At 49.5% G+C, this 23,203-nt stretch overlaps 2 protein-coding genes across 3 annotated transcripts; one reads left to right on the plus strand and one right to left on the minus strand.

The window, feature by feature from the left end:
* The first annotated feature begins 6,646 nt into the window (after positions 1–6,646).
* Positions 6,647–8,096, plus strand: LOC119314710 (glucan endo-1,3-beta-glucosidase 8-like). Its single transcript, XM_037589408.1, has one exon. It carries the CDS (start codon positions 6,648–6,650, stop codon positions 8,094–8,096), a length of 1,449 nt encoding a protein of 482 aa, XP_037445305.1. The 5' UTR covers position 6,647.
* Positions 8,097–11,613: 3,517 nt separating this feature from the next.
* LOC119318572 (F-box/LRR-repeat protein At3g26922-like) lies at positions 11,614–14,853 on the minus strand. Of its 2 annotated transcripts, none has more exons than XR_005154165.1 (5): positions 14,590–14,853; positions 13,634–14,478; positions 12,944–13,100; positions 12,653–12,854; positions 11,614–12,041 (listed from the first exon to the last, which is right to left on the minus strand). XR_005154165.1 is itself a non-coding variant. In XM_037593151.1 (5 exons), the coding sequence occupies exons 2-4, from the start codon at positions 14,459–14,461 to the stop codon at positions 12,675–12,677; spliced, it is 1,179 nt and encodes a 392-aa protein (XP_037449048.1). In that variant the 5' UTR covers positions 14,462–14,478; positions 14,590–14,853; the 3' UTR covers positions 11,614–12,041; positions 12,653–12,674. The 2 variants fall into 2 exon arrangements, 1 of the variants encoding a protein (XP_037449048.1); XM_037593151.1 differs by having other exon boundaries at positions 12,944–13,114.
* Positions 14,854–23,203: the final 8,350 nt, after the last annotated feature.

Genomic DNA, 23,203 nt, shown 5'->3' on the forward strand with positions numbered 1-23,203 from the left:
CCCCCCCAAAAAAAGCATATACTAGATTATTCATTGAATTGTGTCACTCCCAGTTTAGCTCATATGTATAAAATGTGCTTGGGATTGTAGGACAAACCGAGCATCCATGGGCTTTTCATCGAGCCCGGGAACTTCAGTATGCTACCGAGGGGGATGAAAGTGATACGATCGAGGTGTTGTGGCTTTCGCACCGAGGAAGCAAAAGTCTTTGGGCAGCATTCAGTCTCCGGATGACGTTTTTTGTACATCATTGTAGAGGGAGATGTGGGCAACATTTTCCAGGCATGTGAAGAAGTCCTGGGCAAAGTAGTTTTCATCGAGATTGAGTGCTGGAGGATAGACATGCCATGAAAGGAAGGGAGTGGACCCAAGAGCGAGTTGTTCCTAATGTTGATGTTCTTGAGATATTGGACACTGGAGATGCTTGGAGATAGGCAACCCAAAAGGCCTGCAGATTGGAGGTTTATGCTTACAACATGCCTAATTGGACACGGGTTATATTATAGCGCCACATTCACTCGTTGTCTCCCCATGTTAGAGCAACTAGGAATACTAGTGAGGGAAGGGTGATGACGTCGACGTGCCTTTGACTTGCTCATGTGTTTGTAGTCGTCATCAAGTGGTCTATGAACACTGATGTACTTACTTTGTTCCTTTATGTAAGGTGTATTTTTTTGACATGGTGACCAAGGCACCAAATTTTATAAAATTTAGGATGAAATTGTCCTTCGCTAATTTGTTGGTTAGCGACAAGTAAATCAATTAGGTCAGGAAAGGAAGTGATATATGCAATCAGGAGAGAGATACTTGTTTTTTTGAGGGCTAAAAAAGGAATTACGAGAAATTGGAAGAAATGTTCCTTACATTGTAGAATTTTATCAGAAAACAAATACACCTTATATAAAGAACAGAAGGAGTAATTTCCATTACTTCTTCTGTTCTTTGTATTGTCATGATGTTTGATGAATAAATCGAGAGTTTTCCTTGCAAAAAATACTATAAAATCTAGCCGATAGACATGCATAGTGGCAAGAGTGACTTTGGCTTGATTGTTCACGGGAGATAGCATGGATGGATTGATCATCACCACTCAACTCGGGCCATGCCTTTCTACAGACCAGACATATTGAGTTCTTCTTTGGTCAAGTGGAAATTGTGGCGACAATGAGGCAGAACACATGGATAGTAGTTATTCTAGCATCTACAAGTCAAACAGACACCTGCCATAGAGGACACAAACGGTTTATAATATATGTAGGTTTTTCTGTAATCAAAGTATAACCACCGAAGAACATCAACACAAAACATAAGCCAAGCTCTTTATATGTCATTGCCAGAAAACAGATTATTGTCATGAAAACTAAATTATATCGAGCTTTGATGGGGATTAAACTTAAGCATTCATTTGAGTTGGGATTAAGGAATGTTTTCCAAATAATTCCACAAATTACTTTCAAAGTTGTACTAGAGATGCATGGACAAAAAAATCATGATAAAAATTTGGTTTTCAAACTACAAAGTCACCTAGCCGAATAGTCCCCTGAAGGGCTGAACTTTGAATTTCATCCCTCTTTCACCCTGTTGTCATGTTTCATTTTCATTAAAAACAAAACACGGAATGCATGCTGATAAAAATATGGTGATTGAATATCAGTGGCTAACGAGATGTTTTATTAGTGTTGTCGTTACATTCCTCAAAATATTTTTATTATCCAATGCATGGAAAATTCTCTGATTCTACTGTGCATGGAAAATGAGGTTCTGACAAGGCCTAAAAAGGTATAAATGAGAATGAAGATGTAATTACTATCAAAAGGATCAGTGATGATTATGAACAAGGTAACGAGGAGCTTACAAATGAAGTAAATTTTATTGCCAAATTGTAGCACCAGAGTCGTGTTAGAATTCGTCGTCCTTGCATTCATGAATGGATAAGCTTATCATATATGAATACTTACCTAACAACAACTTGTGCCTTCCTTTTTGTATGTTATGTTCGCTTATCACTTGAACTTCTTAGATTGGCAATTGATATTATTTATAACAAACTAATGCTTGTTGACATTTCAAGATGTTGCACCAAAAATCATAGTTTGATTTGCCAACTAGATTCAAAATAATATAGGGGGTCGCGAGAGGATTTATGTATCTTCGCCAATATTAAAGTTTCAAGGTAATTCATAGAGATAATTCGTCATCCAGAAGTCTTATTAAGAGAAAAAAATGGAACCACATGCAATATACAAAATCCATCAGCGAGGACTGTATCATTTAGCGAGCTAAAAACTTGAGGAACATGCCTTCCTCCACTAGCAGGTTTCTTTGGAAAACTCTATCTATTCTAGTGTGGATGGCAAGCGGGCCTATATTTTTTGGTTTCAATAGGACTCCTTGTTGGGGAACGTAGTAATTTCAAAAACAATTCTACGCATACGCAAGATCATGTTGATGCATAGCAACGAGAGGGGAGAGTGTTGTCTACGTACCCTCGTAGACCGGCAACGGAAGTGTTGACACAACGTAGAGGAAGTAGTCGTACGTCTTCCCGATCCGACCGATCCAAGCACCGAACGTACGACACCTCCGAGTTCTAGCACACATTCAGCTCGATGACGATCCCCGGACTCCGATCCAGCAAAGTGTCGGGGAAGAGTTCCGTCAGCACGACGGTGTGGTGACGATCTTGATGTTCAACTGTCGCAGGGCTTCGCCTAAGCACCACTACAATATTATCGAGGATTATGATGGAAGGAGGCACCGCACACGGCTAAGAAAACGATCACGAGGATCAACTTGTGTGTCTATGGGGTGCCCCCTGCCCCCGTATATAAAGGAGTGGAGGAGGGGAGGGCCGGCCCTCTCTATGGCGCGCCCTAGGGGAGTCCTACTCCCACCGGAAGTAGGATTTCCTTTTCCTAGTCCAACTAGGAGTCCTTCCATGTAGTAGGAGTAGGAGACTAGGAAGGGGAAGAGGGAAGAAAAGGAAGGAGGGGGCGCAGCCCCTCCCCCTAGTCCAATTCGGACTAGGCCTTGGGGGGGCGCGCGGCCTGCCTCTCCCTCTCCCCTAAAGCCCAATAAGGCCCATATACTTCTTCCCCCGTATTCCCGTAACTCCCCGGTACTCCGAAAAATACCCGAACCACTCGGAACCTTTCCGATGTCCGAATATAGTCGTCCAATATATCGATCTTTACGTCTCGACCATTTCGAGACTCCTCGTCATGTCCCCGATCTCATCCGGGACTCCGAAATCCTTCGGTACATCAAAACTCATAAACTCATAATATAACTGTCATCGAAACCTTAAGCGTGCGGACCCTACGGGTTCGAGAACAATGTAGACATAACGAGACACGTCTCCGGTCAATAACCAATAGCGGAACCTGGATGCTCATATTGGCTCCTACATATTCTACGAAGATCTTTATCGGTCAGACCGCATAACAACATACGTTGTTCCCTTTGTCATCGGTATGTTACTTGCCCGAGATTTGATCGTCGGTATCTCAATACCTAGTTCAATCTCGTTACCGGCAAGTCTCTTTACTCATTCCGTAATACATCATCTCGCAACTAACTCATTAGTTGTAATGCTTGCAAGGCTTATGTGATGTGCATTACCGAGAGGGCCCATAGATACCTCTCCGACAATCGGAGTGACAAATCATAATCTCGAAATACGCCAACCCAACATGTACCTTTGGAGACACCTGTAGAGCTCCTTTATAATCACCCAGTTACGTTGTGACGTTTGGTAGCACACAAAGTGTTCCTCCGGTAAATGGGAGTTGCATAATCTCATAGTCATAGGAACATGTATAAGTCATGAAGAAAGCAATAGCAACATACTAAACGATCGAGGCTAAGCTAACGGAATGGGTCAAGTCAATCACATCATTCTCCTAATGATGTGATCCCGTTAATCAAATAACAACTCTTTGTCTATGGTTAGGAAACATAACCATTTTTGATTAACGAGCTAGTTAAGTAGAGGCATACTAGTGACACTCTGTTTGTCTATGTATTCACACATGTATTATGTTTCCGGTTAATACAATTCTAGCATGAATGATAAACATTTATCATGAAATAAGGAAATAAATAATAACTTTATTATTGCCTCTAGGGCATATTTCCTTCACTCCTTACAAGCGTTCTTTTTATCGGATAGCCCAAAATGTCAATAGTTAGCTCTAGGTATTGCAGTCAAAAAAGAAAGATGAAGGCGTGTAGGTGCACTATTACGCGGAAGGGATTGCAATTTTTCTTGCTAGTTAGTCCCTTTTGGCTACGATGGAACCTAGATCAACAGGTCATTGGGTCAAGAGAAGTTTCGATTGGACATTGTAGGTAACTACTTATGGAACCCTTTCTCTATGGTTTTCATGGTGTAGTTTAACTCAATTTCTTTCTCCAATTTTTGTTGAAACAACTGAGACAACAAATTACATGTCGCATGAATATGTGGTGGAAGGTGAATTATCCGTAAAGCGGACATCTATAGCTTCAGGGTCTTTCTGTTGGAGATCATAAGTTTGAAGATCGGCTCATTGCAAGTCACCATCTTCTCCAACCTTATAAACTATGTAATTATTTTGAATCCACAAACTTTCATTAGTCCAATATAAAATATAGCAACTTCATCAGTGATTCTATTTGCTCAGGCTTGGGAACTTTGGGAAGATGGAAAATCAACCGAATTTGTGGGCCGCTTGTTATAATATATTCAATATGGATTCCTCAAAAAAAAATCTTTAATATGGGATCAAGTTATGTTTGAGATCTCTGTGAATTATGTTTAATATGGGATCCTACGAGAAAAAGACGAGGTGGGGGTGGGGGCCTTGGTCCCCTCCCCTCAAAAGCATACACTAGGTTATTAGTTCAATTATGTCAATCCCACTTTAGCCCATACATGTGTGGCTCCCTGTCATTACAATGTGCCCGGGATCAGGCCATTAGAGGTATTTGTAGGACAACGTCCAGCCTCTGGATGACATGTTTGATATATTGTTCCAAAGGGAGATGTGGACAACGTTTTCCAGGCATGTGAAGAAGTGCTGGGCAGTTGAGCCAAAGTATTTTTCGTCGAGGTTGACGTGTTGTAGGCTGGACCTGCCATGGAAGGGAGTGGACGAGAGAGGGAGTTCTTCATAAGTTTGATGCTCTGCGGATATTGGAGGCTGGAGGTGCTTGGAGGTAGGTAGACCACAAGCTCTGTAGATTGGAGGTTGATGCTTACAACATGCCCAGCAGGGTTGCAAGTGACCCCTGTCACCCTAGGAGCGTGGTGGGGTCAGTGTTGTATGGCCGGGACATAACCTATCGATTGGTCATTGATCTTCGGATTTCCTCGAGCACCGTCGGGTTATTTGGCTGATGGTGGCACCAACGTGAGGCATGGCGGACGAGAGGAGGACGAAAGTGTTGTGCCCTTGCATCTCCAATAGCATGGACATGGGACCATGGGAGGAAGGTGGAGGAGGACATCAGGACGATGATGGACGAAGAGGATAGCAGGAACAAGATTGGCAAGGAGAGGAAGAAAAAAATCACAGGAGGTCTTACATCAACAACTCATTCCTTTTGGTGGTTAATACCCATCCAAATTTGGCGCTCGTCAGATTAACTCGAAGTGCGTGGAAGTCAGATTAATACCTTTTGTCTTAATCCCACAAATAAATGATGTATCCAATTAAATTCCAAAAGCTGCCGTGAATCACAATGAGGCATCCTCCGCTAACTAGATTTTACCTTTATATTTCGAAAATTTAGAGGCTAGGGTGCTCCTTGGCGCGGCTGCTGATCCATACATTTTCTCTCTCTTACAAACAATTACAAAAACGGTAAATAAATGGCACATACACAAACATTCAATTGGTAACTCTTATTCATTATGTGATGGTAGACGGTCCTTAAACTGCAATACTGTCCACACCACAAATTGCTAACGTTCTTTGACAAAATTGAGATGGTAAGGTTTTTATGCTCACTTAGAAAACGAATGACTACCCCTGGAAACAAAATGTTGATAATCATCATTAGCTCCAATGTTTCTCTTTGCCCTGGACTCGTCTTCAATCAACCCTAGGAAGAAACGAAAAAGATTATTTGCATAGGCTGTGGCTAGGTCTCAATCAAGACTTAACCAAGTCTCAGTCAAGTGCCATAGTATATAAGAAGAAAAACTGAAAAACTAAAAAGAAAAAAATGCATGGGTCTTCATGCAATGCAAGATTAAACGAATATAGCATCGAAGTCTCAGTCGACTAGGACTTAGCAATATTGATTTGAATATAACATATATGAAGAGTGGCCGCACTAACTCAGTTTTTTTTTCTGATTTTTTTACTTCCTGACAATGTAGGTGGCAAAGTAGAGATTGATCAATATACTTGCACCAGTTTGGATTAATCAACTCGTAAAATGTTTGAAGTTGCAAGTGCAGCGAATAAATAAGTTACATGCATGATGCATGTGTGCATGAAGGAGAAATTGGTAGAATTCCAACCGCTTTCCCCGCCATTTTCCTCTCCTCTCCTCTCCTCTCCTCTGCTTTGCACAGCCCCGCGAGGAGGAGGGCCACAGGCAGACCACGAGCACCACCAAATCCCAACGTACCAAAACAAGGAATCGATCACCCCGGCATGGCTCCGCTCCTGCGGCTGCTGGCCGGCGTGGCCGCGCTGCTACTCGCCGTGGGCGTGTCCCCGGCGAGCTCCGCCGTGGACCTCGGCGTGAACTGGGGATCGCAGTGCACGCACCAGCTGGACCCCTCCGAGGTGGTCAAGATGCTCAAGGCCAACGGGATCATGAAGGTGAAGCTGTTCGACGCGGACCCCTGGCCCGTCGGCGCGCTGCTCGACTCCGGCATCGAGGTCATGCTCGGCATCCCCAACGACATGCTGGAGGCGATGACCAGCTACGGCAACGCCGAGGACTGGGTGGCGGAGAACGCCACCAGCTACGGGGACAGGCTCAAGCTCCGCTACGTGGCCGTGGGGAACGAGCCCTTCCTCAAGAGCTACAACGGCAGCTTCATGGAGAACACTGTGCCGGCGCTCAAGAACATCCAGAAGGCGCTGGACGAGGCCGGGATCGGCGACAAGGTCAAGGCCACCGTGCCGCTCAACGCCGACGTCTACGTCGGCGACAAGCCCTCCGAGGGCAAGTTCCGGCCCGACATCGACGACGTCATGACCGACATGGTCAAGTTCATGCACGACCACGGCGCGCCCTTCGTCGTCAACATCTACCCCTTCCTCAGCCTCTACCAGAGCGACAACTTCCCCTTCGAGTTCGCCTTCTTCGACGGCGGCCGCAGCATCCAGGACAACGGCGGCGTCAGCTACTCCAACGTGTTCGACGCCAACTACGACACGCTGGTGAGCGCGCTCAAGAAGGCCGGCGTGCCCAGCCTCAAGGTCGTCGTCGGCGAGATCGGCTGGCCCACCGACGGCAACAAGAACGCCAACGCCAAGCTCGCGCGACGCTTCTATGACGGCCTCCTCAAGAAGCTGGCCAAGAACGAGGGCACCCACCTCCGGCCGGGCAAGATGGAGGTCTACCTCTTCGGCCTCTTCGACGAGGACATGAAGAGCATCGCGCCGGGCAACTTCGAGCGCCACTGGGGCATCCTCACCTACGACGGCAAGCCCAAGTTCAGCATGGACCTGTCGGGGCAAGGGAACGACAGGCGGCTCGCCGCCGTGTCCGGCGTGGAGTACCTGCCCAAGCAGTGGTGCGTGTTCGACGACGAGGCCGCCAAGGACGAGGACATGGACAAGCTGGGGGGGAACATCCAGTACGCCTGCGCCAGCGGCGACTGCACGGCGCTGGGCTACGGCTGCTCCTGCAACGGGCTCGACGAGATGAGCAATATCTCCTACGCATTCAACATGTACTTCCAGATGCAGGACCAGGACGTGCGCGCCTGCGACTTCGACGGCCTCGCCAAGATCTCCGACAAGAACGCCTCCACCAAGACCTGCCTCTTCCCGGTGCAGATCATCAGCGCCGCCACCGTCCCGGCACGCCGATGGCCCGCGTCGTCGCTGCTGCTGGCCTTGGTGGTCGCGCATGCTCTCGTGTCATGACGACGGGTTCTATCATGTAGACATCGGAGGAGGAAATCGGATGATTAATTTGTTCCAGTATATATCTTTTTCCTTAGAAATATGGGTGAAGGTGTAGACATTCACATAATCGCATGGACGTCCCATGAGGAACTCCGACTCCAAGACCATGCAGAAAAGCTTGAAACAAATCGAGAAAAATGAAAGCGCTGGGATGCACGGAAACCCTGAACTAAACCGAGGGCGAGGAGAATGCTTGCTCTCAACTGGGAAGTGCAATGCATAAATTAAATTGTGTAAACAATCGAAACATGAAAAACTTGAGTAACTAAATTTTGTAGCTTACAACCCAATGATGGCCAAGGAAAACATCTCCATCGCCAGTGAGCCCCACCCAATGACGACAGCATGCTTCAGGATCGACATGATGGCGACGCTACGCATGATCGACGCACCCGTCAGGAACTTGGTGAAGTTCACCCACCTGCATCCAGGGGCGAAATCACATAAAAAAATTGGCAACTTTACCATGTTAGAAGAAGAATTTGAGAATGTCAGGAAGGAAGATTTGTTCATCACAGATGGTCCACAACATACTAGCCACCGTTTGAAATCTAGATATGGTGTAAGAACTTTTGTTAGAAAACAATACAAGTACCATACGTAACGCATATCTTTTTGAGTAAAAATTGTTATGATTTACTCCCTCCGTCCCATAATATAAGACATTTTTTGACACTACACTAGTGTTAAAAAACGTCTTATATTATGGAACATTATATTATGAGACAGAGGGAGTTATTAATTTTCACAAGCATGATTCATAACGAAGCAACAGTACTGGCTACCAGTTGAGGCACGGAAGGTTCGTCACTTACCCATCACCCTCATTCGACATGATCGATGGAGAATCGGAGCCCAGGAAAAGTAGATTTTTTTTTTGAAACTATGATGATTTTTATAGCAAATTCGGAAACTATACATCCTAATGAAGAAAAATCAAAAGTATCACCCCGTCGGTCTCTTGTTGGCCGAAAAGAGACTTTTCGGCCTCTTGTTGGCCGAAGAGGGACTTTTCGGCCAACAGTTGGCCAAAAAGTACTTTTCAGCCAACGGTTGGCCAAAAAGTACTTTTCGGCCAACAGTTGGCCAAAGAGTCCCTCTTCGGCCAACACCTGCTCTACTTTTTAGAAAATTCATATAAAATAGGATTTTTAGTATTTTAATTTGATTCTTTTTGCATTAGATTAGAAATAGTTTCTGTAGATATCAAGTTTGACTAGATTTGGAAGTTTGAATTTGAATTTTCATGAATTTTCTCAAATCACTAGATTGCCTATAATTTGAGCTAGGAGTATTCTTTTTAGATGATTCTTTTTGCTACTGGTTCTTTGTGACTTTGTTTATCAGTAATAATTAATTAGTGAATTTTAGGGTTATTTAAAATTAGGTTTTTACGTCATTCTCTCCCTTCATTTTCTCCTGCCATTTTATTTCCCGCCATTCTCTCCCTCCATTTTCTTTCCCGCCATCTTCTTTCTCGCCATCTTCGCTTCTCAACTTATAAAACGAGCCTCATGGTGTCCACGATCATAGATAACATCGTCTGACACGGTCTGTGTCTCCTGCGTCGGTGCTGCTGGTGGAGTGTGAAACACTGTCTGAGAGAAGTCATAAGTGTTTGCAGCTTCGTCATCATCATCGGAGAGTGTTTCACACTTATGACTTCTCTCACACAGTGTTTCACACTCCACATGAAGGCATTATCGTCATCCTCTGTCGATGCAGCACTCCTTAGTGTGGCGGGAGAGAATGGCGGGAAATAAAATGGCGGCAAAGAAAATGGAGGAAAAAAGATTGCGGGAAAGTATTTTTTCATGTATAAAACGGCAATGGTTGTACAGGATTTACAAGGCACTTTTAAATATAAACTCCTATGAAGCTCAAAACAAGTTTTCTAGTAGGATAAAAGAAATAAAATACAAAAAAATACTACAAATAAAATAGCTACTGATAACTAAACAGAAACAAAAAGAATATGTCAAAAAACTAAAGAAAAAAATTTAAAGCAATTAAAATTAAAAGAAATAGCATAAAACCTAACAAACACTAAAACAAAACTGTTTTCATAAAAACCTAATTTTAAATAATTATAAAATTCGCCAATTAATTACTACTGATAAACAAATTCACAAAGAACCAGTAGCAAAAAGAATCATCTTAAAAAATACTCCTAACTCAAATTATAGGCAATCTAGTTATTTGAGCAAATTCATGAAAAAATAAAATTCAAACTTTCAAATCTAGTCAAACTTGATATCTATATAAACTTCATAAAATTTCTAATCTAATGCAAAAAGAATCAAATTAAAATACTAAAAATCCTATTTGATATGAATTTTTTTTAAACAGTAGAGCAGGTGTTGGCCGAAGAGAGACTCTTTGGCCAACTGTTGGCCGAAAAGTACTTTTTGACCAACGCTTGGCCGAAAAGTCCTTTTTGGCCAACGGTTGGGCGAAAAGTCCCTCTTCGGCCAACAGGAGGCCGAAAAGTCCCTTTTCGGCCAACAGAAGGCCGACGGGGTGATACTTTTGATTTTTCTCCATTAGGGTGTATAGTTTCCGAATTTGCTATAAAAATCATCATAGTTTCAAAAAAAAATCGGAAAAGTATGAGTGGCATCGCTAGTACGAGGTACTTACGTGAGAACTGCACAAAATGCCATGGTTCATTTACATCTGAAACCAAGTACGGAATAAAGGTTTGTCAATTGTAAACAAAAGTTTCGAACCTGTTAACATTGGCCACCAGTTGTTATACAGCGCAGGCCTTGAAGCAGACAGGGTTACAGAGATCTAGGCAGCGTCGAAAAAGACCGGTATTGCCAGAGCGGCAATTCTTCCCCTATGAAACACATGTCCTTGTACTACGTGATAGTGGCGTTGTTTCCTTTGATATTTTTCAGACACAGATGCTGGAATGAGTAAAAAGCGGACAATCAAAAACATTGCAGGCATAGTGAGTAAAAATACAGTATGATTATCGTGAACTAACGAATTGATAACTCCATTTGACTGAATAGCAGTCATATGATGTTTGCTGAGTAGGCATAAACAACCTCTCTAGAATAAATATTCCCTCCACCAGTCTAAATACTACATAGATTCTCAAGTCCATGTTTTCAGCGTACCTTGGACCAATGAATTGTTAGGTAGCTCTTGGCACTTGATTGAAACTGTGTGCAGCAAAATAAAGGGAATACATCCAGAGGATCGAATTTTGTGATCAGCATAGCATACACTCTGGGTCACCATACTGTCTGTGATTGACTAGCAGGATCGCTTGCAAAAGAAATAGATTCAAAATATTTGTCCCCAAGTCTGGTAACCGGAGACCTACATCATATCCATGAATTCAATCGTAATTCTGGTAACCAGAGACCTATACCTGCTTCCATTTAGTATTTACACCCTAAAAAACAGCAAATATAAAGTGCAAATCTCAGCAGCAGCGCGACAAAGAGAAACATCTTCATCCTTTGGTTCAAGCAACTTCGACAGGGGTGCCTGTCTGTATTTTTAGGGTGTGGTTTTAGTTTAGTATACACATACATCTGGAAACCGATCCTAGCCACAAGACAGAATTTATAGTTCTGGAATCAACCAGCGCGATCCTGGAACAACCAACACTAGACAGGGTCTCTGAAACATCATCTTGGCAGTTCAGGCCTGCCGCTGAGTTGAGGAAATGAGCATAAAGCGCGCGAGGAGGACCACGGTGACAGACACTATAACAACGTGCTCTGACTGCATCCAAGCAAGACATACATACAGCTGTTTACATGTAAGGTCATATATATGAACAGGACACGGGGAGGCGCATCCTGGGGTGGTGTGGTAGACAAAAACGCAGCAACTTCCTTCCTGGTGCGATCCAGGGACACAGAGCCAGCTCAAAATGGAAGCCTGAACAGAAAACAGAGGAAACAATGAGAACATGAGAACCCAGGTTGGAAGAAGCAGTAGATAGATGCAGAGGAAACTGTATGAGACTATGAGAGGTTATTCACTGATTGGAAGGTCATTGGACCAGCATGCCACTTGATCTAGTCATGGGAATATTGGAAGGATAGTTTGCTATTAACATGAAACTCAACACAAGGTTTAACTTTGTTAGTTCATAGGGTAGCGTAGCAATTGACCATTTACTCGATCTACAGGCAACAAAATAGCAACTCGCTAAAACTGCCCCAAACCAATCCTATTACGAAGACGAAATGGATAGACACTTGCAAAGTCTTCCTGCCTTCGGTGCTGCCTGCCTTTAGTTCGCATCTGCTAGTTTGACCAATCAAACATTTGATCCTTACTTCATACTTTCTATTATTATGACATTGTGGTGCCAGTGCCACGGATTGAAATGCATACTATTATGGTGGGTGTAGAAATGGTGAAAAACTAGTACGGAATGCTGCTTCAAACTAGGTCGGTCGGAACTATACATATCCGAGCACACTATGTACATACATATGCTGACTATGAAAGACATAATCATGAAGACTGGTTTGGTTACTTACAGTCGAACAGCAGAAGAAAGTTCTATTGGATGTCAATTTGCTCGGAAGGCACTCCATGGGCACAGAGGATCTTTAGGATACGGTCAACTATAACATCTTCCTTTGTTGAGCTGCGTATGATTTTGACTACCTTGAGATGCTTCGATAGTGGTGATTGTTCCTTTGGGTCATAGATTCCATATGTTTCCATCACATGCCATTTCTGTAGCAAACAGAAATATTTTCCTGAAGTCAGCAGGAGGTACATGGTGACTTCAAAGAAAAAACCTATCAAACTTTGAGAATATATACCTCGTGAGTTTGAAAATCAAGCAGAAGTGTCAGCGTCTCTAGAATTGGTGAGTGCTGGAGGAAGTAAACCAATCCAGTGAAATGATCAGCCACACACCATTTGTTCAGCAACAAGCATTTGAGCTTGCTAAACATGGGGCACCATTTCAAATCCATTCTGAAAATAGACAACTGGACAAAATGAAGGGGGTTAAAAACAAAACAAGTACATGATGCTTTTTGAGATACAGAAGTACTCCCTCCGTCCCATAATGTAAGACGTTTTTTTGACTCTAGTGTAGTGTCAAAAACGTCCTACATTATGGGACGGAGAGAGTACATGCTTTGGAAACTTTCTGGTGGTTCTTATTTTTCATAGAAATTAAGTTAATTAAGTGTTACCAGATAATGAGATTTATATCCGAAGTTGTACTTTGCCAGTTTCTGGTCTACTCAGAAATATTGCTCACAAATTAATCTCAATCCTACATGTTCTAATAGTATACATATGGCTAAAGTATCAAGTAGAGGTATGCATATTGCCAGACAAGTACATAGAAACATCAAGATTCAAACATGTGAAACGGTGAAAACAACAATGCACATAATGAGCTTGTTCAATATGCTTGTACTGACAGATATCTGGATACAAACATAAAAGACTAGCTCATTTAAAAAAAGACAAAGGAATTAGCAAAAATGGGAGCATACCTGATCATCAGTTGTTAACTCCAGATTTGTAGCAGCAGACAAGCCTTCCAAAACCACAGGAAATCTTGCTTGCCTATCGCATCCTTCACATGGTACATCAAAACAGTAATGATACTGCTGATCAAAGGATTCAACAGATGCTGTTACCAGCGATGGCATGCTATCAAGCAACGGAGTCAGACCCTGGCATGGAGCTAGTTTCAAGCTGATGAGATTTGGGGCAGAAATACAACGGCGGGTTTTATCGTCAAAACACCCCCCTTTGATGGTAAGATGTCGTACTGACTGGCACAAGATGCTCGCAAGGATGTTACAGCCTTTCATCTCCAACACATCTAGCACCCGACAGCCCCTGAAATTCACAGAGCCTTTGAACTGCATGAAACAAAGCTCTACCCTCTTCAGGTGCGACGAGACGAGGACCAGGTTGGTTGTCAACGAACCAGCAACAACTCGCAGCGTCCGAACGTCATGCGAGAAGGCGTACCGGAGCCACGGCTTGATGCGTGTGAACGCCTCCTCGCAGTGAAACGTGTTGTATTCGGAACAGATGTCACATAGGTTCAGAGGTGTTGGGTGGCGGCGCAGCAGCAGCTCGTCGACGAACTTGCTCCTGGGCCCGCCGTCGCCCCGCGGGCCGTCCTCGAGGCGCAGGGCGGGCACGGACCTCCAGAGCGAGCGCCAGCGCCGGGCGAGCACGCACGTGCGCACGGAGTCGCGCGAGGGCAGGAACGACATCAGGTACGTCAGCAGGTCGTCCGGGAGGTCCCCGATGCGGTGCTCGCCGACGGCCGCCGTGCTCCCCACCTCGTTCAGCCTCCTGGACATTTCGTCGAACAGGTTGCCTGCGCCCAAGCTGCAGAGTTCAGCTGACGTCCAGGGAAGGGAGCGGGTGCAGACGGCACACCGGAGAAGATGTGCTGCAAGAATATCTACCGCCGGATGGATGGGCTCACCTCGCGCCGCCGCAAGAAGCCCTCGTGACGGAGTCAACTAGGCGAGGGAGAGCAGAAGTGGGAGCGCGATTCTTTGGGATTCTTGGGGTAGGGGGACTTGGGGGTGGCGCGCGGTGAGTTCCAAGGGGGGGTTGGGGGCGATCCGCGGCGAGCTCCGGTGTCACGGCGGTGAGGCAGCCCGGCCGGACCGACGATGAGGCGAGCTCGTTGGGCGAAGGATTCGGCGCTGCAGGCGCACAGTTGTTTTTTTAGGACGCAGGCGTGCAAAACTGCAAATGCTGAAGGGTATCGCTTTTGGCGAAGTATCGAGTGAAAACTGATTTTCAGTGAAAATCTGAAAACTTGCAGTGTGAGCCATTAGATCTACAAAGAACGGCACAGACCAAAGGTGGGAATTCTAACCGGCCACTTAAACGTCAATTAGCAGAAACCCCCTCTTATCTCAATGATTAGCAGATTACTTGGCCGTATCCAACCTAACTCGCCCCGTACCATGGCGCTGCTGCCACGGTGAATGCCACGGAGGTAGGCGGGCTGACGGGGCTCCCAACTGCGGCGACGCAATCGCGCACCGTGCCGAAGCTCCCCTCGGCGGGGAGCGCAGTCCCGAGAAGCCGAGTCAAGGGACGCGCTGGCGAGGGTGCCCGTGGCGTCGGCCCAGGGAGCCTCCCTCACCGACGACGTGGACCTTGCGGCAAGGGATTGGGACTGCGTAGGAGGCGAAGAGCTCGCCGGCGCAGCCCCAAAGGTGAAGTAGAGCGACACAGCCACGCATCGCTAACAGCACCTCTGAGCTCCACGCGACGCCGTAACGATGGCCGTGACCTGCAGTGTAGGTTGCGTGAAGCACAGCGGCGTCCGGATGTGGCAACCTCGAAGGGCAACTCGACAGCCGCGGGTTGCCCCCACGCTACATCGTTCTCTGAAGAATTGTATGCACTGATTTTGCAGTTCTCTGAAGAATTGTCCAGCACAAACTCTGTTCTCTGAAGTACTTTACCTGGATATGTTGAAGCTTGTGCACGGAAAGTTGCTGTTCAGTTGGTGCTGGAGCACACCCGCAAAAAGAAAAGGTTAGTGCTGGAGCTGTGCAATTAAAAAATAGGTACTGGAGACTGGAGTTGTACAACTTCCCTGTAGTTTTTGAATGTGATTGTTGCTGGTCATCGACAAACTGAAAATACTTGAAGCTTCTCTCTGCAAATGGTGCCATGAGAGCTCAGGGAGATCAATGTGATGTGTGGCCGTTTTCCTAACTACATGTTCCAGTTCACGGGTAGTGGAAGTAACACAGTGGCTCGTGCGGGTCAAAAAAAAAAACACAGTGGCTTGTGAGGTCTGAGTAATGTAGGAGTACTAATCATAGATCCGTTGATTGCATCAGAAATTCGAAGAGTTGTATGTGAATATATTAGAATAGGAGATGAGGGGAAAGCCACCACACAGAATTGCAACGACCAAAACAAACAAAAACGAAGATACAGATTACAGAGTTGGACTTTTTTTTTTGACGGAGCTACAGCGGACTTACACTGGCTTGAACCATTTCATTATAAGATAGAGTACATTTACAAAGGTTGAGAGTTGGGGGCGAGGGTGAGATTACACTCGGCCAATGAAAATTTAATTACAAGACTTGGGTCACCACACAATAGAAAGCAGAACTGAAATAAAAGGTCAGTTTAAATTTTGCTTCTTGAAACAGAGCACTTGATCTTCAGGTAATCTTCATTTGGGGGTTTCCATCTGCTGCCTTTCTTCATAGATGGTCTCTTGTTATTGTTGCTCCAATACTCTGTGATTTCTTTATAGTGGATTTCTGGGGAACTTAAATTTTCCTTTAGGCTGCACGCTACAGCATTCATTCAGCTAAGGAACCGAATATGAACAGCTAACCAAAAGCTGGCCCAGCCCAATTGTCTGCACTAGAGTTTGGACGACAACAAATACAGACCAACAGCTTCGAAGGGCATGCAGCGCCAAGGTCGGCGGGCTGCCATCGCACTACGGTGGGACGGGTAGGACGGGCAGCGCCAAGGCCGTCAGACTCGTCGTCGCGTCGGAGCAGCCCCGAGGGCGCCGGGTGGTCGTTTCCTGAAGTAGCGCTGAGGCCGCCGAATCACCATTGCGTGGTGCAGCACCCGCCATCGCGCGGGGGCTCGCCTGGTCGCCGTCGCATAAGTCAGATGAGGCGGCGGCAAGATTTGGGTTATAACTTGAAAGGATAGGAACGGGTAGAATAAGACAGGGAGTTACCTAATTAATGAAAGAGGGGGTTATGTGAAAAATGGAGTTAAGTGGCTGGTTAGTGCTCCCACCTTTGATCTCTGCCGCTCGCTATTGATCCAAGGTCCCACGATGGAAGTTTCCAGATTTGCACCGAATTTCAGTTTTCATTTGATACTTCGCCATCGCTTTTTCCTTTTTTTTTTAAAGAAGATCATGTGGCTCCAAGGGCACACATGCCTACTGGCATCAAATACTCTCTCCGTCCGGAAATACTTGCCCGAAGTAGTGGCGGAGGCACCGCCCGGTGCCGGAGTAAATAGCCATGGGTAGCCTAGCCAGCTTCCCATGGCCCTTCTGAAAAAGTTACGAGCCCGCCCGGCTCTCAAGAATCCAAGACATGAGGCCGTCTTCCCCTAGCTGGCTGCGACTCAGGCCGGCTTTTCGAAGTCGGTCCGACTTTAGCCCTTATGAGAAGGCCGACTCCCAGAAGCCGGCCATGAGAAGGCCGACTCCAAGAAGCCGGCTCCCTATAAAGCGATCAAGACCGTACCCACAAAGTTTGACCCACCTAATGGCGGTGCGACGGGGCGTGGCTACTGTAAAGCCTGCCACCCCCGAATCCCGGAGCACGCCTGGCATGGTGCGCCGTACGGGCTAGGCACGACCCGTCCGGCGCGGTACTGTTGCCATGTTGACCCTGGCATCACCCACGACGGGCCGCCAGCGTGGCCCCCAGACGATGGGCCCCTTTGAGCAGAGAGACGCCCGAAGGCGGCCACGCCTCCAACTAGTCGGCCCAAGACAGAGCCGGCTCCCCGCAGCTGGCTTGCCGCCTTCCTCGAAGAGGACGCCCCATTAAAGAGACAAGACGTGGCAAGGCTACAGCAATCGCCTGACAGGCGGCGGTACTGTAGTCGCGCTTACCACGATGAAGCCCACGTCAGCAAGATGGAGCCACAGTAACCAGCCGCCGACCAGGCCCTGGACAGTGGGGCCTGCCTGTCGACCAAGGGGCCGGCAGCCGGCGGGATCCACCAGTCGGCGGGCCCCAGCAGCCGGCGCAGAAGCCGGCGAGCGCAGTCACAGACGGCTAGGCCCCGTGCCCAGTCGGATTACCATTGTACCCCCGAGGGGTAGGCCTATATAAACCCCCGGAGCACCCATGCAAAGGGTTGGACCCCTCGCTAGTTCTAGGGAGTAGAAGCGGGCGAGCCGTGCCCTTCTTCCTCCTCCCCCCAAACAACTCAAGGAGCGTTGTGTAGCTACTTGATTCATCTAGTGAGCATGTGGAGACCTCGCAGAGCAGCAGTAGGGGTGTTATCTCCACGGAGAGCCCCGAAGCTGGGTAAGATCCGCCGGCGTGCATGTCTTCGCCTTATCCCGTTTCCAGGCACCGGCGATGTCTTACTGGCTCCCACAATGATAAGCCACCCGTTGGCATATGTCGCACCTATCACCCGACATTTGGCGCCCACCGTGGGGCCAGGTGCACCGTCGTCCGGAGACCTGTTCTAGACGGGAACCATATTCCTCCCCCGCGAGCGTAGCCAGCCCGGCACGCCCGATGACGCTTGCCACGACGCGCTGCAAGGCGTCACCAGCATCTGCGCGGCAAGCGGCCTCGCCGATCTCCTCGATGAAACTCTCACCTCTAACGAGCTCGCCACCGATGCGGGCACCGACCACCTCGCCAACCTTCTCGGCCAGCTCCATGTCTCCAGCGAGCCCGCCGCGGACCTGGAGTCGGTTGGCTCCACCGACCCGATGCCTGTCGACTCCGACACGGCCTCCTACGACACCTTCCCCACTAACATCGCGATCTACAAAGACCCGCTTCCTCGAGCCGACGGCTGCGATGCTGTCACCGCTGAAGTGATGGTTGTCGGCCACAGCGGCCTGGCCGACGAGAGCGCCCACGACGCCTCGCGCACGGCGGCCCACGACTTGTCCGCTCCCCTCCCGGCTAATGCCGACGACGAAGCACTGGAGGCACGCCGCCTCGCCCTCCTCGCAGAGGGCCGAAGGCTGGCCTCCGTAAGACGCCTCACTGAGGCCTACCAGCGCGAAGCTGACCGCGCCGCCTTCGGCACGCCGACCCCGGGCAGGCCAAGCCGGGCCGGCCTTGTCAAGCAACGTGGCGCCGTCATCGCCGACACGTTGGGAGTCGACCACCCGGTCTATGCCACTCCGCTCGAGAACTTGCGTGCCGCCCAGGCGGCTGTAGACGAGTTGGACGGCTTGGAGGCCGAAGACCTCCCCCACATGACCCGGCGCATCCAGCAATTGATCGACGCAGCCGCGCAGCGACACAAGGCCGACGCCCGCGCGGAAAGCCCTCCCCCGCGCCGAGAACACGGCGCGACGTTCCGGACGCCGACTACGAGCAATACCCGCGCGCGACGCGAGAAGGAGCCGGCTGCCAGCCGCAGCCGGACCCGGATCTCCATCGAGCGAGACGCGGACGGTCATCCCCGAGCCATGGAATGGCGGGGCAACCCGCCTCCGCCTCCGCCCCGTGGAGAGAGATATCCCGCCTCGCCGCCAGTGGCGCACCCGACTCTCAGCGGCCGGCTAGGCCGCCGTGAAGGAATCGGCGAGAACGACGCCCGCCATCGGATCGACCGCCTATCGCGATCCCTGGCATTGGAAGAAGAAGACGATGTCGGCCCGCCTTGTTTCGGCCCCCGCATCCGCGATGAGCCCTTTCCCAAAGGGTTCTCGCTCCCAAGAGACACGCCCAAGTACAACGGCTCCGTGAAGCCGGAAGATTGGTTGATCGACTACTCCACGGCGGTTAGCATAGCCAATGGTAACCGGCGCGTCACCGTAAAGTACGTGCCCCTCATGCTGCAAGGCACGGCGCGGACCTGGCTCAACAGCCTCAAGCCGCGTAGCATCAACAGCTGGCTAGACTTCACAGAAGCCTTCATCCGCAACTTCACCAGCACCTACAAGCGGGTTCCCAAGCCCAGACAGCTCTCCTTGTGCGTACAAGGCCCCGCCGAGTCCACTCGCGATTACCTCACGCGTTGGGCCGAGCTCCGCAACTCCTGTGAAGGGGTGCACGAGGTGCAAGCCATAGAATACTTCATAGCCGGATGCCGAGAAGGCACCCTCCTCAAGCACAAGCTCCTCTGCGATGAGCCGGCTACCCTCGACGAACTTCTGGACATAGCGGACAAGTACGCCACCGCCGACTCCTCGATGAAGACCGAGCTTCGGGTAGACGCGTCCGGAAAGGTACTCAACCCGGCACCCAAGACGCCGGCTGGGGATTTCGGCCGACACCCCAACTCGAACGACCACAAGCGCAAGGGCCCCGCGCCGCCTCCCGCCAGCCGGCAGGTGGCCACGATAGAAGATGCGCCGCCTGAAGAACGACCGGCGCCCAAGAAGCCCAAGGGCGGCAGGCCGGCTTGGCAGCCCGCCTTCTCCTACAAGCAAGCCCTCGACGTCCCTTGCAAGTTCCACAGCGGCGCGAAGCCGTCCAACCACACGACCCGGAAGTGGCATTGGCTCACCCGAATCTCTAAGGGCGAGGGGCTCGTGTCGCCTCCGCCGCCTCCGGCCGCTCGGCCCGCAGTCGGAGCCGTGCATGACGAGTTCCCTGACGAGCAAGCAGCCTACATCATCTTTACGAGCCAGCCCGAAGACCGGCGCAACAAACGCCAAGAGCGCCAGGAAGTTAGCGTGGTCGCTGCCAGCCCCGCCGGACACATGCATTGGTCAGAAAAGCCCATCAGCTGGAGCCGGGCCGACCATCCGGAGGTGATGCCGTCTCCCGGCTCTTATGCCTTGGTCCTGGAAGCCACCCTCGCAATGGACAGACGCGCCGCCCGCTTCTCTCGTGTGTTGATAGACGGCGGGAGCAGCATCAACATTCTGTACCGTGACACCCTGGAGAAGCTAAACGTCAAGACAAAGCAGCTCACGCCCACTCGGACAGTGTTCCACGGCATCGTACCCGGCCTGTCCTGCGCCCCCATTGGCAAAATCAAGATTGATGTACTTTTTGGGGACAAGGAGCATTTCCGCCGGGAAGCGATCTGGTTTGAAGTGGTGGACCTGGAGAGCCCTTACCATGCATTGCTGGGCCGACCTGCCTTGGCCAAATTCATGGCAGTTCCCCACTATGCATACCTCAAGATGAAGATACCAAGCACCAAAGGCGTCATCACCGTAGCCGGTGATTACAAGAAGTCCTCCGAGTGCGCAGCGGCCAGCAGCCGGCTGGCCGAGTCCCTTGTGATTGCCGAAGAGAAGAAGATGTTGGACCGAGTCGTGGCCATAGCCGGCAAACAGTCGGCCGTGTCCCCCGACCCCAAGGAGCATGACGCCCAAGGATCTTTCCAGCCGGCCAAGGAGACGAAGAAGATACCTCTTGACCTCGAGCATCCAGAGAGGTTTGCCGTCATCGGGGTGAACCTGAACAGCAAATAGGAAGGCGAGCTCGCCGATTTCCTCCGTGAGAATCGGGACATCTTTGCATGGTCCCCCAAGGACATGCCGGATGTTCCGAGGAAATTCGCCGAGCACAAACTACACGTTCGATAAGACGCAAAGCCAGTCAGACAACCCCTTCGCCGATTGTCGAAGGAGAAGCGCCGGATTGTAGGGGAGGAGATAGCCCGGCTCTTGGCGGCCGGCTTCATCATGGAAGTTTTCTTTCCAGAGTGGCTCGCCAACCCGGTCCTTGTGCTAAAGAAGAACAACAAGTGGCGCATGTGTATAGACTCCACGAGCCTCAACAAGGCCTGCCCCAAAGATCCTTTTGCCCTGCCAAGGATTGACCAAGTGATAGACTCCATAGCCGGATGCGAGCTGCTGAGTTTTTTGGATGCTTACTCCGGATATCATCAGATAAAGCTAGACCCGGACGACCGCCTGAAGACCGCCTTCATCACGCCATTTGGAGCCTTCTGCTATCTGACTATGACATTCGGCTTGAGAAATGCCGGTGCCACTTTTCAGCGTTGCATGCAGAAATGCCTCCTCAAGCAACTCGGCAGAAACGCTCACGTATACATGGATGACATCGTGGTGAAGACGGAGAAGCGCGGCACCTTGTTGGGAGACCTCAAGGAAACGTTTGAGAACTTACTTCGGTTCCAAATCAAGCTCAACCCCGAGAAATGCGTGTTCGGAGTGCCAGCCGGCCAGCTCCTAGGCTTCCTGGTCTCCGAACGCGGCATCGAATGCAACCCGGTGAAGATCAAGGCCATCGAGAGAATGGCGATCCCCACCAAGCTTTGAGACATTCAGAAGTTCACCGGGTGCTTAGCCTCCTTGAACCGCTTCATCAGCCGGCTCAGAGAGAAAGCTCTCCCTCTCTACCGCCTCATGAAGAAGAGCACTCACTTCGAGTGGAACGACCAGGCCGACCAAGCTTTTCACGAGCTGAAGAAAATGCCGGCCACGCCGCCTGTCCTCGCGGCGCCGATTGAGAAAGAGCCCATGCTCCTCTACATCGCTGCAACCAGCCGGGTGGTCAGCACCGTCATCGTAGTCCAGCGCCCAGAAGAAGGCCGAGCCCAGCCGGTCCAGAGGCCAGTGTATTATTTGAGCGAGGTGCTGTCCGCTTCAAAGCAGAACTACCCGCACTATCAAAAGATGTGTTATGGCGTGTACTTCACCGCCAAGAAGCTGAAGCCCTACTTTCAAGAGCATCCCGTCACGGTCGTATGCACTGCCCCGCTAGCCGAGATCATAGGCAGCCGGGACGCATCCGGCCGGGTGGCGAAATGGGCCATCGAGCTGGCCCCGTACACGATCTTCTACTAGCCCCACACTGCCATCAAGTCCCAAGCACTGGCCGACTTCCTCGTCGACTGGGCCGAGACCCAGTACCTGCCGCCGGCTCCTGACTCCACCCATTGGCGCATGCACTTCGACGGGTCCAAGATGCGCACCGGCTTGGGAGCCGGCGTCGTCCTTACCTCTCGAAAGGCGACAAGCTCAGATACACGCTATAGATCCACTTTGCCGCCTCCAACAATGTGGCCGAGTACGAGGCGCTCATACATGGGCTCCAGCTTGCCAAAGAACTTGGCATTCGCCGGATCCTATGTTATGGCGACTCGGACCTGGTAGTCCAGCAATCATCCGGCGACTGGGACGCCAAGGACGCGAATATGGCGAGCTACCGCTTCCTGGTCCAACAACTCAGCGGATACTTTGAAGGATGCGAGTTCCTCCACGTACCGCGAGCCGACAACGAGCCAGTCGATGCCCTGGCTCGAATAGGCTCCACTCGGCAAGCAATTCCAACCGGCGTCGCTCTACAACGCCTCCTCAAGCCGTCTATCAAGCCGTCTCCGGAATCTGATTCCATCTTCGTGCCGCCTGACCCCGATGCGGCCGGGTCCGGCTCGAAGAACCAAGTAGG

The sequence above is a fragment of the Triticum dicoccoides genome, chromosome 6A, assembly GCF_002162155.2.
Source record: "Triticum dicoccoides isolate Atlit2015 ecotype Zavitan chromosome 6A, WEW_v2.0, whole genome shotgun sequence".
Taxonomy (NCBI): Eukaryota; Viridiplantae; Streptophyta; class Magnoliopsida; order Poales; family Poaceae; genus Triticum; species Triticum dicoccoides.

Excerpts from the sequence above, each read along its gene's own strand:
- LOC119318572 (XM_037593151.1), bottom strand. The coding sequence starts at position 14,461 with ATGTCCAGGAGGCTGAACGAGGTGGGGAGCACGGCGGCCGTCGGCGAG. Across the intron at positions 13,115-13,633 it reads AGTTAACAACTGATGATCAG|TTGTCTATTTTCAGAATGGA; the intron begins GTATGCTCCCAT and ends CATTTTGTCCAG. Across the intron at positions 12,855-12,943 it reads TTGATTTTCAAACTCACGAG|AAATGGCATGTGATGGAAAC; the intron begins GTATATATTCTC and ends TGTTTGCTACAG.
- LOC119314710 (XM_037589408.1), top strand. The coding sequence starts at position 6,648 with ATGGCTCCGCTCCTGCGGCTGCTGGCCGGCGTGGCCGCGCTGCTACTC.